The following is a 14628-nucleotide window of genomic DNA, read 5'->3' on the forward strand; positions in this document are numbered from 1 at the left end:
AACAGCGACACTCGATGGTTGTGCACAGGAGAGACCGAAAGGTGGCCAGTGCAGAGCTACAGCGGCCCCTACTGGAGAATGTTTGTATAGCAGGCTACCTAAAGTAAGGGGGTGTCAAACACAAGGCCCGGGAGTCACGGATCGGCCCGAGAAAGAACCCAATCAGATCCACTGGACAGCTTTGGAAAAGGGCGTAATTCCTACTGATAAAGACCTTCGCCACTGCCATTCATAAAACATCATTGTAATTAAGCAATAGATAAGCAATAACAACTAAAGTTCAAAAAGTTCCTGTTTGTTCACTATCTATTGTAGAATTTATATTTTTTTTATAAAAGGTCCATGGGGAGGAAGGGACATTTTCTGAGCAGTGAGCTACCAGAAGTTTATCTGTTATTATTTATTTTTCCTGACATATTTACTGCATTTACTACAGCAGCATTTCTGTATTGTACAAGGGGAAAACCAGATTTACTCATTTAATTGCACTTTTTTATTATAATCAGTTGGATTAAATATGTTAAACATCTTTACCCTGACAAAAAAAGGAGTTTTGCTTGTTCTGCATACTTAAAATCAAAGTGAGCTGTATGTAGCCCATATTGTAAAATGAGTTTTAAATCCCTGACCTAATCCATTAAAGATGCTTATTTCAAATTTGTTTATATAAAAATAATGGAAAAACTCAATCATAGATGTACTGCTGCAGGAATAAACCAGATCCTGCAAATTAAATGTGGAACAAAGAGTGAAAGGAGTTTAATAAATATATTTTATTTGATTAAGACCTTCCATACCCCTGCAATAATCAAATACAGTGAGCATAAAGGGAAGCTAAAGTTCAGTAACCCAGTCATTCCAGTAACAAAAACTGCTGTTGCTGGTTTTTCTAATAGCCATTTGGTTTCCTCAACCTCAACCTCAGTCTGCGACTGGGGAGAGTGCCCGCCCTATGGAAGACATCCTGCATCGTCCCGGTCCCCAAAAAGAACCGGCCCAATGAGCTGAAGGACTTCCGACCGGTGGCACTGACGTCACATCTTATGAAGACTCTAGAGCGGCTCTTCCTCAACTTCCTCCGACCACAGGTACAACATGCCCAGGACCCACTACAGTTTGCATACAAGGCGGGTGTCGGAGTGGAGGATGCCATCCTGTACCTCCTACACAGAGCCCACTCACACCTGGATGGGGGAAAAGGCACGGTCAGGATACTGTTTCTTGACTTTTCCAGTGCCTTTAATACCATCCGGCCCTGTATGCTTCAGGAAAAACTGAACAGGATGGAGGTGGACCCCTGCCTGGTGGCTTGGATCTCCGACTACCTCACCGACAGACCACAGTACGTCAGGCTGAAGGACATCACGTCTGACACTGTGGTCAGCAGCACAGGAGCACCACAGGGAACTGTGCTGTCCCCTCTTCTCTTCACCCTGTACACCTCTGACTTCTGCTACAACTCTGAATTATGCCATATTCAGAAGTTTGCAGATGACACGGCCATCATGGGGTGTATCTGGGATGATCAGGAAGAGGAGTACAGAAGTCTGGTGAGGAACTTTGTCGCATGGAGTCACACAAACCACCTGCAACTCAACACCTCAAAGACTAAGGAACTGGTTGTGGACTTCGGGAGGTCCAGAGAAGGTCCACTGCCGGTTCAGATAGAGGGGGAGGAGGTGGAGGTGGTCAACAAGTACAAGTACCTCGGGCTGTGGGTGGACAATAAACTGGACTGGTCATGCAACACAGAGCACCTGTATAAAAAAGCCCAAAGCCGACTGTACTTCCTCAGGAGGCTGAGGTCTTTTAACATCTGCAGGAAGCTCCTGAGGATGTTTTACCAGTCGGTGGTTGCTGGAGTACTTTTCTATGCTGTGGTGTGCTGGGGGAGCAGCACAGCAAAGAAGGACTCATCCAGGCTGGAGAAACTGATCAGGAGGGCTAGCTCTGTGGTCGGCATGAAGCTGGACACTCTGGTGACAGTGGCAGAGAAAAGGACATTAAAGAAACTGATGGACATTATGGACAATGCTGGGCATCCTCTGCACACGGCCATTAACAACCAGAAGAGTCTGTTCAGTGACAGGTTGCTTCTCCCAAAGACAAGAACTAACAGACTTAAAAACTCCTTTGTCCCACACGCCATCAAACTGTTTAACTCCTCTCTGGAGGGGAGAGGGAGGGGAAACAGGAGGACAAAGGAGGGGGGAACAACTAAGCTGTAGTGCCTCTTCACCTCACTGTACAATACCTTGTGCAATACTTTTGTTAATAGTCAACAGTGCAATAGACTCAATACTTGAAATGTGCAATTCACTTGTATTTTTATTTTTTATTCCTATTTATTCTATTTATCCCCTTTGTATATTTTATTTATATTTGTCTCTGTATTTATATATGTGTGTGTGTGTGTGTGTGTGTGTGTGTGTGTGTGTGTGTGTGTGTGTGTGTATTTATATATATATATAACAATTCTGTAACTGTAACTTCGGTCGTTGCTGTGCTTTTTGGAAGTCGAATTTCCCAGAGGAACCCACCCGAGGGATTAATAAAGTTCTATCTTATCTTATCTTATCTTATCTTATCTTATCTTTCCTCCATCAACTGGCTCATCTCTTTTTGATCCACAGGTTTCTTGCATTATTTAAGAGAAAAAACAGACAAAATGATAAGCTCAGCGAGTAATCCTCCACCAGGTTCAATCAGTTGTTAAAAGTTTATAATGTCGCTGAAGTTCCTTTTATTTGCTGCAATTTTCATCATAATTCGCAGAAAACAGCTGTTAAATTGACATTCAAAGTGTTCACTGACTCAGGACTGAAGCTCCTGCATTAAGTAACTTCAATAAAAGAAAAAAAAAAACACCCCACCTTTCAAACTGCACGTAGCTGCCGGTGTCAACATTAATGAGTACAAATAAAATGCTTTTATTTCAACCATTTTTTCATTTAGAGGAATAATTAGGAATAGTGTTGCTTTTTTCACATGGACACTTTATTTTATCCAGTGGTCACTGACCTGTATCTCACTCATCTGCTAAGGCTTTTCTTTCTTCCTGTTTGATATAAAACAGAGTAAATAAGAAATCCTCAGATATGTTTTCTTTTGATCTGCTTCCACGCTATTAAATTTACTGCATTATGCTCTTTATGGACATTCGGCACTGCTTATATCTATTTCAAATTAAAAGCCTTTAGTCTTTTACTGCACAGAAACACTTCATTTCTTAACTAGGCTCTGCATCAGGCTAGATCAACAGTTGAAAAAAAGAAGTGCCAGCATGGCTGCAAAGGCTCAACTATGTGCATGGAAGTGGGTGAACATGTGATCACACATAGCACTACATACCTGGACTTGATGTACAAAATGTGTGTGTTGTAATGAAGTGACATCTACTGAAGCAGAGCTGGAGCCAGGCTGTACTTTCATGCAATTCCACCCCGCACCACAAGATGGTGCAGTGAGATTTTTATTTTTGTATTTTTCTTAAACAGGCATGACATTATGACCATATTCGTATTTACAATAACAGCCCAGGAGCAGGAAGCATATAACTGAAAACATCTAAACACACATACTGGTAAAATTCTGCCTCCTGCTGGTGACAGCTTTAGTTACGGTCTGCAGAGAGTAATTAGAGAAAGTACCTATAATGAAATGAATGAAAATTGCCCTATGAAGTAATATCTTTTCACAGTTGCTCAGATATTGTAAAGGAAGGCGTGGAAAGAAACACAGACACATGTATTTTTTTTTAATTTTTTGAAAATATATTTATTTATTTAACAGGGGCGGTGCATGGTAATAAACATGAGTATAAAAATATAATGTAAACGTGCCAGATTGTTGCAAAATTAATTGTTTGCAGCTGTAGCCCCTGAGCAGGTCACAGAAAACTTTAAATTATTCAAGTCACAGTCTAGAAATATATAATCCAAATGCATGTATTATCAGCACACTGGGTTTTTTTCCCCTTATGCACTCGCAGACATTGTTGTTGCTGTTTAATGTTGCAGTTTTCTTCAGTCCCTATGTTGTTCTGTTTCACACCTACCTGAATAAAATACACTCACCACATATCTTCTCAAAACCCTCACTCCAGAATCTCCGTATCTCTCTGAGCACCAGTTCCCCGACTCCTGGATTTTCCCTCAAAACAATTTAAACATTCACTCTTTTCTGGGGCCCGGCCAGAGTACAGGTTGGAAGAAATTCAAGCAAACAGAGGGCTGCATACTTTCCTGCACAACTCTTTGCCTAGCAGAGAGAGCGGCCTTGTTGAGGGGGCCCGTTTCAAAGGAGACATTTGGCAAGGAGTCCCTGCTCCGGCTCCCGGCCTCAACTGTTTTCTGTCACTTTTTAAAAAAAAAGAAACATCAGTATTTTTGTTGTCTCCCATCCATCGTCTCTGGAACAAATATTATCCAGGAAGCCAGAGCATAAGCAGCCCGGACTATAATTTTTCTGGTTACACCTACAGTATGTTTTCTCTTCTTTATTAATGAAACAGTTGCAAGTGTCACTGATGCAATAGTTCCATAGATTGTGTCATTTCAGGTCATTTTAATTTCAACTAAAATTCATAGAAAAAAAAGAGAGAAGCAGCATGTTTGCTGAGCTGAAATGAAACCCTCGGCACCTTCTTGTGACTTGGAAGCCCTCTGGCATGTTTGTTGGTTTCAGCCCCTTATCAGATCTGCACGATCACTCCCTCCCTGCACTGAGAAGCAGTCGATATCGCCCCAGGCGCCCCATCCCACCTCTCACATACGTCTTACTCCCCTCTCTCCCTCCTGCTCTTCTTCATCACTCACATCTCTCAGTATTTCAGAGTTTAAAAGATGTCCTGGACGTATGCAACCCTCTTGGCTCTCCTCACTGTGCTTTTTGCACTTTCATGTGAGTATGATGCAGGAGTGAGATTTTTTACCAAAAAAAATTGTCTTATTAGTTGGTTGCAGGCATGAGAAAAACTGGAGTCCTTTTGAATTTAGACCTTTCATGTTTTGTGCTTCGACACAGGGTCTCCGGAGGCCAGCTCTGCAGCTGTGCCCGGTAGCACAGGCAGCACCAAAGATCCTCAAGGTCAGGGGCTGCATCAGCTGCGTTTCTTTCCCTGCGTATCGCCCTGTGTATCACTTTACACTGTGAACTAAACTCCCTCCCGCTTCCACTGCAGGTCCACTGAAAAGGGTCTTCATGAAGCAGGCCGATGCCTCAAACTTCTTCAGAAGACGCAGCAGACGTGGTGTGAAGTCCCAGGATGAGCTGGACGGTGAGTTCACTTTGAGTCAGTTTGCAGTCATTTGGAGTCTGACATGGTCAGCCAGACTGTGTTTGCACGGTGAAGTCTGTTTGTGGTCAATTCTGGCATAAAATGCTAGAAAATGCTAGCTTTTACCTGTAAAAACAAGAAAAAATTACTTCTGCTAATGTTCTGCTAAATGTGCTTTAGGGCTGTACCTTTAATACCCACACACAATTCAAGATGTGACAGAAATAAGCTACAGTGTCATATGCTGTAATCAGATCTAAGAGGACGTGGACAGACAAATTACCGGCATCAACAGGTCCTTAAAGACTCTCAGAAGAGCTGTTTATGTGTTATGTCATGATTTAAAATCACGTTGGAACTTCTCAGAGAAGTTTAAATCTAGATGTGAGGGACCAAGCAGTGAAGGCATAGAGGACACAGGAAATACAACCTGAAGGTGGGTTCTATTTTATTTTACCCCAATAAAAGAGCTAAACTAAATATGATTCTACTCAAAAAATGACTTACAGAAAATTCACTAGGCAAAAAAAGTATACACAACTTAAACACAAAGACACAAGAGGGTAACTTGGATAGTGGTTTGGCCAAACCGTTAACATACAATAAGGGAAACAGAAATAAACACTAACTAAGCACAAAATAACCTAACTAGCCCTAAAACACCCCCTTGCTGACACGCACATAGTTGGTCCTGCTGAGCTGGCGTTGTACTTTCAAAGTCATGCCTTTTGCTTAGGCAGGAAACAGCCAAACCAGGTTGAACAAAAGAAAGAGAACCATGATATAATATACATTTAATTTGACAAAATACATTTTAGAAACCACACAGCGCTACTATGTGCGGACTTCATAATATCACTGTTAGGTTTAAGTGAAGAAATGAATGAATGACATTACTGAAATACATTTTTAACTGCAAAACCAAACCAATGAGGTGAGTGGACTGGTTTTTTACCAATGTGTGGCTGAGGCCATCACACCAGGTGTGACTGTAGTTGGTTATAAACAGAAAAATGAGCCTAGAAATGGGCTTTTTGTAAAGCTTTGAATATCTGATTGTTTAAAAGATGGTTTAATTGTCAAAAAGACAGCATGGGTGAAGTACAGGAACATGCAGAAGACTAAAAAGAGCAGGAGGAAATCTTCACTGTTACTTGAAGATTTATTTATTTATTTTTGGCACTGAAAGAAAGCCTGATACGTCAGGCAGATAAAATATCTCTGAGATCCACAAGCCTCAACATTCATCATGTGCAGAAGTGAAAAATGTAGTGGTGCCGAGGCAAAGATAATAACGTTTTACACATTTGTCATCCTCATCCTGAACATAAAGATGTTTGATACTGTGATGGGAACAAGTGTCAGAGTAAGATAAGATAAGATAAGATAAGATAACCTTTATTAGTCCCACACGTGGGAAATTTGTTTTGTCACAGCAGGAAGTGGACAGTGCAAAAGTTATGAGGCAAAAATTAGAATACAATAAGAATAAATACAGTACACAACTGTACAGAATAGAATAAAATAAAATACTATGTACAGTAGAATAAAATAAAATAAATATACAATAAGATAAAAATAGAATACAAATACAAATACTATATACAACTGAGTAAAAATACAACGATGACAGAAAGGATTATTGCACTTAGTATTATTGCATATGTATGGATGTGTGTGCTTGATCAGTTAAAGTCTTTATTATGGAGTCTGACAGCAGTGGGGAGGAAAGAGTATTGCTGAACCCCAGTGATGAATGTATTGAAATAGTTTTATTGTATTACTTGTTTTATTAAAAATGCACTTCTGGTGTCTGTATTAATGATGAGATGACTCATAGAGATGCAGCCCTTTTGTTTCCTGACTCTGCTGTGAGGGAACATGTTTATGGCAGCCTGAAAGATTTTATAGTCATGGCAGCCAGCAGCTGTTAACCTTATTGTGGACCTGGCATGAACTTAGACCATCCCAGACCTCAGTTTCCTGTCCTGGCGCTGCAGCAGGACACACGGGGCGGGACACACCAGTTTGCTCCTGTCAACGTATTCGCATTTCTGAACAATGTGTGGCATTCTTGAGCGTTTTACCGCCGGCTGTTATGCACAGTTTTACCAGCAGGAAGGTGAGAGCGCACAACAATGCTGCTGTTCTGAACTGCAGTTGCATAATGTGCCGTACGTGTGATAACAGCGAGACACTTTGTGCAAAAAACCCCAGAAAAAACAGGAGGAATAAAATGAGCACAAAGCAGAGAACAGACTGAAAAGACAGAGATGGATGAGTGAGTGGGTGAGTGGTTGTGAGTTGAATGTGGAATGTGCCAACACACAGGCAGAAAGGGGTCAGAGGGGAAAAAAGCAAGTACCAAGTGAGAAAAACAAGCTGCTCACTTTGAAGAGCGTCTCGTGCTGCATTAAGGCATTTACCTGTCCTGCAGTTGGATGAAATTTTGAAGGGAAGTATTTGATAGAGGCAGCTGTTTCAGCTGGCAGATATGATGACATATAGTTTCTAGTCAGAGTTTTAATATCCAAAGATGGACATCGCAGTCCAACAAATGATGCTGTTTGGCTTTTGTGGGAGTAGGTCAGCAGTAATGTGCAGGGTGGATAAAATGATGGATGATTAGCTCTGCTGTGCAATTTCAATGGGGCGATCGTGGCTCAAGAGTTGGCAGTTCGTCTTCTAATCGGAAGGTTGCCGGTTTGAGCCCCGGCTTGGTCAGCAGAGATGGGCAGTAACGCGTTACTGTAATCTGATTACTTTTTTCAGGTAACGAGTAAAGTAAGGGATTACTATTGCAAAAACGGTAATTAGATTACCGTTACTTTCCCGTAGGAACGCTGCATTACTGCGTTACTAAAACCGTGATTTTTTTTGCGAGAATGTTTCATGACAGTGACGTAAGCGAGTGCGCCGTTAGTGACAACAGCTGTGTGCAGATCAACAATGGATCACATATCGATTGTGGGAGAGAGTATGAGCGTGCAGCGTTTAAAGCGTGGAAGTACTGACCTTACTTTGAGTTTGATTCCATAAAAAGTGACAAAAACATTAGCGTCCGTTGTGCGTGGGAAGAAAACTTCTTTTTACAGCGAAAAAAACCCTAAACAAGCACCGAGTGCGCAACGACGTAATGGAAAACTCACAGAGAAACTTGTGGATTCTTCCACTGACCGCTGCGGCACACCTGCACCAGGGTAAACCTCCGCCTACCGTAGTCCTGCTTTACAGGTGAAAATAGAGCAACAGGACCGCTGAGTCTTTGACTTTATTTATTTTCTGCTGTGTTTTACTTGCATCTATTTGAAAGACTGAGTGTAAACACAAAAATATTTTATGTGCTGGAATGTGCAGAAAATAGGTTTAAATATTAAACAAATTTCTTCCAGTCAGAGAATGTTGCATATAATTAAATTTTTGCTTGATGCATAAAATTAAAAGGTTAAAACTAATAAAACAAGTTTAAAAAATTTGAATTTGATTACATTTTGTATGATGGATTATGCAGAAAAAGTAGAATTGGGCTGAAAGATCTATTGCTTTATTACCTAAGGTTGTAAATCGTGTTTTTAAAAAGTAACTAAGTAACTAAGTAATTAATTACTTTTGAAAATAAGTAATCAGTAAAGTAACGGGATTACTTTTTTAGGGAAGTAATTGGTAATTAGTTACTGATTACTTTTTTCAAGTAACTTGACCAACACTGTTGGTCAGTCTCGGTTGTTGTGTCCTTGGGCAAGACACTTCACCCATTGCCTACTGGTGGTGGTCAGAGGGCCCTGTGGCGCCAGTGTCCGGCAGCCTCGCCTCTGTCAGTGCGCCCCATGGTGGCTGTGGCTACAACGTAGCTTGCCATCACCAGTGTGTGAATGGGTGGATGACTGGATGTATAAAGCGCTTTGAGGTCCTTAGGGACTAGTAAAAGCACTATACAAATACAGGCCATTTACCATTCTGAAAGAGATAAAATATAAAACTAAAGTCAGATGACCTCAGTACTAACTGTGCTGAATAAACTTTCACATGCTGGTGACAGATACTGCTCTGTAAGTTAATCTCTAAATCTTTTTCAGTTTGGTAATTTACAACTTGAATTCCAAGCAGCCGCACGTGTGCATGCCAACTTAAGCTGGGAATTCTGATGAAAGGTGAAAGGCTGTTCAACTTTTCCAGTGTGAGTGGTTCGTCTTTGCTGAAATTGTGGTTAGGGTGTGGTCATTTGTTTGTTGTCTGTCTACTTGCAGCGAGCAGACAGCTGTCGATGGAAACGGCGTACAAAGTATGCGGTATAACCGGTCTGACAATAGACGTCACAGCTAACTCTGCTGTCACCCCTTGTGGTTCAAAGTGGTATTACATGCAGGTCAGGCCATAGTTCTACTTCAGCTGATACCTCTTTAACACAATACCTAGATATTTTTGGACATAACGTCTTATTACAGCTCGCTTATCAACCAATCAGCTTTCAGCCAACACACAGTATCATCCACGTCCAGCAACATGCAGTTGTGATTGTGCAGGACTGCACAGAAATATGTCTGCGTTGGGTGAAAACCCTCCTCCTCTCTGAAGCCTTGCTTTGAGTGCTCAAGCAGGGCAGAAAAGCACTATAAAAGAAAGAACCAGTCCATTTACACTGTCTGCAGGAAAATACATACAATATGTCAACAGACACAGTCGTGGTATAAAATCCACATTACTTGCCCTACAGGAGTGTTTTCTTCATTGTCTACCTGCTGATCAAGGATCCAAGGAGGATCTCTTTGTATACTATTAGGAGACGTCAGTGAAAGTTTTAATTCTTCTAACTATCCATCTATTGTCTTCGACTTATACAATTCATACACAGTGTTTGCCTCACACCCCATACGGAAAAGAAATAGTAAAAACTTATATGTGATTACTCATGAAAGTGGCCACTTTCATGAGTAAATCATATAAGGCTTACATGATTTACTCATGAAAGTGGCCACTTTCATGAGTAAATCATATAAGGCTTACATGATTTACTCATGAAAGTGGCCACTTTCATGAGTAAATCATATAAGGCTTACATGATTTACTCATGAAAGTGGCCACTTTCGCATTACTTTCATACATTGTTTTAGTAAGTATCCAAAACATACAAGTTTCATTATATAATTTTTCAAGGGATCTTATATCTGTTTTCACTCTTATATGCTTTTCATACAAGTTTCACACAAGACAGATACAAACTTTATAAGATTTATATATATCTTTTCCATATGGGACTTCACAGGTCCTAGCTTCAAACACAGGCGTTTGACCTTTTCTGTGTGGACTTTGCATTTTCTCTTTCTTGTGCTTGATTTCTCCTGTTTGTCCTTCCATTAAAACACAATAGGTTAAAGGTACTTATTAGGTAATTATACTTGTCAGAATTTCAAGCGGTTCTTTTGTGGTTACGCATTTGTCTAACAAGTGGAAGATCCTTGTTTAGTCCCAAAAGGAGACACATATCTCTTTAGGGCATGCACAATCACACTGGATGGAAGGCCATCCAGTGTAAAAAATCCACCAAAGCAAACATGTGGAGCTATCTGCTGTGACAACCCTTGTAAATAAGGGAGCAGTTGAAAGTAACATTCAGTACTTGGCAGAATTTCACTAAAACATTTACCAGTAGGGGGCAGCATTTTACCCACAAAAGGGGTGTTTTGTTTTGTTTTCTTCTGATATGCACTGATATATATTTTTTTTATTATTCTCATTTATTTTCTGATTTGTTTTAGCTACACCTAGGGTGCTTTCTGAAGGTAACTCCTATCTCCTATTCCTAACCTCTTTTCCTTGACTTGACTATAAACATCATCGAGATCAAGGGAAAGTGGGTAAGAGAACTGCTAAGGACTTAGGAAAAGAGAAACACCGTGAGAATTGGAACACTCTCACACTCGTCTCTCCTAACAATATGACATTGTGTTAAAACTACAATGTACAGAAGATGAACTACAAAACCCGCATCATATTTTGCCACAGTGTGTTCAAACGCTGTTGTTTTATGGGCGTCATATAAACGAGGACAGCCTGTGAAAAACAGGAGTGTTTTTGTGGTCTGCCTTATGGAATACGTATTTGTAAGAGGAGGAGAGAATATTCTCCTCATCACTTTCAGGAGGAGAATATTCAAATGTGTCACGCAAACGTGTCTGTGGCACACAATTTCTTGCAAATTGCACGCTGAAAAAAAATCCTGTCTTATGCCTGTTGTGGTTGTGATAGCTGCTACTAGGAGAGTTCATTTTTAGGAGGGCGAGATGTTATCAGAAGGAGTGTGTAATCGGCACTTTGCATGGATGGCTCAAAGCTCTTATCGCAGTGCCAAAATTTTGTCTCTGTCCTAAAACTCTTCACGCAGTCGTCACGCTGAGTGTTTAGAGGTGAACGCCACATATTGTGCCTCATGCAAATGCGCCTCATGCAAATGTACTGTTTATAAGATTGAGGAAACCTGCAGTCAGCTGAGACTGAATCACTTGGATGAGTGACAAAACGTTTTTCCCACGTAAAACGCTACGTCCAGATGAACAGAATCAACTTTTGGGGATTTACTTACCTGGATGATTGAGCATGCATCAAGACATATTGTGCTTCAGTCACATGGGATTTTACTGAAACTGAGCAGAAAATAGGTTCTTTTTCTTAGCACTGCACACACAGCGAACAAATTTCCTCTGCTGCATCTGTAAAGAATGAAAGTGTTAGTGTATTAGATTATTGTTTGAGGAATCAGTCAATGACACACCTGCACCATCTTGTGGTTCTAAGTGGTATTACGTGAAAGTACAGTAAGGCCACAGTTTTCCTTCAGTTGACATCTCTTCAGCACAGTACCTAGATCTTTGTGGACATAAAGTCTTGGGTGATGGTTTGCTCACGTTAAACTGATAGCTTATATAATTTTGGCTTGCTTGAAAAGATTTGCTGGTTAAACAAAGGTTAAAAATGATGATTTATATGCCCAAGTAGGTTAAAATGTAAAACTGAATCGCTGCCACAAATCTTCATCCCCTGGATGAAGGAACAGCCCATTCCTCAAGTGATGCCAGTGTGAGAGCAGGCGATCGCATTTCACAGTCTTTGTTACAGAAATCAAACACAGCAGTTACATTCCAAGTCTTATTATTATTATGAAATTTCCTCTTTGTGCTTTTTTTTCAAAGCTCAGCAGTGCAATGCAAACGCTTTCTTCCTCTTCTTCTTCTTCATCTTTCTTTTTTGGAACATTGTAATGTGTGAATAGCGAGTCAGCGTGAGACTTTTAGAAGTCAGTTGGGGGCCTGAAATACAATACAGAAGTCTTCTGTCTCCTCTTCAGTGCTTTAGGCGTCTATAGCTCGTCCGTGTTTTCAAAGTGTCCCTGGACGCAGTGATTCAGTTCTGTGGATTTGTTTGAGGGAGCAGTTTTGTGATGTTTAACAGCTTGTGTGAGTGCGTGTAAAAGTATGTGAGCATTAAATTTAAACTGGTTCTCTTTTGTAGCTGCTGTATTTTTCTGCACTTGTACGCAGTGTACAACTTCATGCCTCTACTCTTCTACTTCCTAGCAGCTCCATCTTTCCAGCTGATAGGAAGGCATTAGTGACTCAAATCACCACTTGTTACAACAAAGGTATGCAGAAGAACATCTCTGAACACACACTACACTGTAACTTGAAGCAGGTTACAAGCTACAGCAGCACAAGACCAAACCGAGTCTACAATTTACACATACTCATCAAAATTGGACAAAAGAAAATTGGAAAAAAAAATGTTCAGTCTTGATTTCTGCTGTGATGTTCATCAAACAACATGAAGACAGCCTACATGAGTGTGGCTGTTGACTGCCTCCATCCTTTTATGACCCAGTTTGGGCCGACTTTTGTTTTTGTTCTTTAATATCACAATAATCGTCTCACTAACCTGCAGATTCATTTCTTTATCCAACTAGATGACTGGTGAGACACAACTGGACTAAAGTACCTAAATAAAACCAGCTCAAACCTCGACAAACGACATCATGCATCAACTGGGATTATTGACTCTTCTCAAGAATAAATACTTGTCCTTCTGACATTTTTGTACTTTGAAGTCACGCATTAAATGCAGCTCGTATTTCAAAGGAAACAGTCCAGATAGTCACACTGAAAACTGGACTCAAGTAAATGAGTGCTTCAGTAATTTTCCTACCAATTAATCATTTCCTTTTACATCACCTTAAACAAGATTTTGGTGTTCGTGCTTCTTACGCCTTGAAAACCTGACCATTTCATACTTGCTGTGCTTGCAGCTGAGCAGAGGCAGATTTTGGCTGCAGATGAGCGGAAGAGAGAGTTTCACGAGGAGAAGCGGAACGAGTTTGAGAGCTACGCTGAGGAGGAACATGACGGTACGTGGAGCATTTTCATCGGACGCAGGTGAAAAAGAAGAGTTCGTTCACTGAAATTCTCCTCCTCTACTTTCAGAGCAAAACGAGAGGAGCAGAGAGAGCACCGAGCAGTGGAGGGAGTTCCACTATGACGGGATGCATCCTGCCTACGAGTACAACCGTCACTCCACCTAAGAGTGATAAGAGGAGACGTGCGACTGCTACATAGCGATGCTTTTCCACACAAAATGTGACCGCTAACATAGTAAAGGCAACGACTATGCAATGTATTTTTCATTTTTAACTAGATTAATTATTAATCGATTAATCACGTGGTGTAGAAAATGTTAGAGAAGTGTTTAAAAATGGTCTGACAAAGTGGACAATGAAAACCAGCATAACAAGTTAACATCAATCGAAATGAAGAGCTTTTGGAAACTCATTTACCCCAATTTACAGCTGAGATCTCCTAGATCAGGGATGTCCAACTCATTCTACATCTAACCCTAACCCTGAGTAGGCTGCACAAACTAAACTCCCTTTTCTGTCACTGTAAAAAAGTTTAACTACCATTTAATCCTCAAGATTTCTTAACACAGGAAAGAAAGGTGTGTGATCTCAACAGTGCATCTTAGTTTTTCTACATGATAAAGACATGCTCTTTTAGTAAACTAAAGAAATCTGTCATTGGGCTAAAATTGTAAGAAATAAATAAAATCCAGTTAAAAGCCCAAATGTTTATTCTTTACTTCGCATTTCCCAGACCTGTCCCATGGGCCACATTCCTACAGCCCTATTCTGGCCCCTGTGCCTTATGTTTGACACCCCTGTTTTACATAAATAAAATAAATGTGCTGTACTGTGAAGAAATGTGAAGTGTTTTATTCAAAGTGTTCAACTTTTCTGGATGCCCCGGACTCCTGGATTATAGATAATGCAGTTGGGGGGGGGGGGTATTTGCAGTATGCAATATAAACTG

The 14628-nt window shown here is 40.6% G+C and overlaps 1 protein-coding gene across 1 annotated transcript; it reads left to right on the top strand.

Moving 5' to 3' along the window:
- Positions 1-4776: 4776 nt before the first annotated feature.
- Positions 4777-14500, top strand: ucmab (upper zone of growth plate and cartilage matrix associated b). The gene is made up of 5 exons (XM_085282610.1): positions 4777-4902; positions 5026-5088; positions 5183-5278; positions 13572-13670; positions 13747-14500. The coding sequence occupies exons 1-5, from the start codon at positions 4845-4847 to the stop codon at positions 13842-13844; spliced, it is 414 nt and encodes a 137-aa protein (XP_085138736.1). The 5' UTR covers positions 4777-4844; the 3' UTR covers positions 13845-14500.
- The last annotated feature ends 128 nt before the right edge of the window (positions 14501-14628 follow it).

The sequence above is a fragment of the Mchenga conophoros genome, linkage group LG7 (genome assembly GCF_057382185.1).
Source record: "Mchenga conophoros isolate Kocher_MC1m ecotype Shallow Benthic linkage group LG7, M_conophoros_male_GT1.1, whole genome shotgun sequence".
NCBI classification, from domain to species: Eukaryota; Metazoa; Chordata; class Actinopteri; order Cichliformes; family Cichlidae; genus Mchenga; species Mchenga conophoros.

Excerpts from the sequence above, each read along its gene's own strand:
- ucmab (XM_085282610.1), top strand. The coding sequence starts at position 4,845 with ATGTCCTGGACGTATGCAACCCTCTTGGCTCTCCTCACTGTGCTTTTT. Across the intron at positions 5,089-5,182 it reads CAGCACCAAAGATCCTCAAG|GTCCACTGAAAAGGGTCTTC; the intron begins GTCAGGGGCTGC and ends CTTCCACTGCAG. Across the intron at positions 5,279-13,571 it reads GTCCCAGGATGAGCTGGACG|CTGAGCAGAGGCAGATTTTG; the intron begins GTGAGTTCACTT and ends CTGTGCTTGCAG.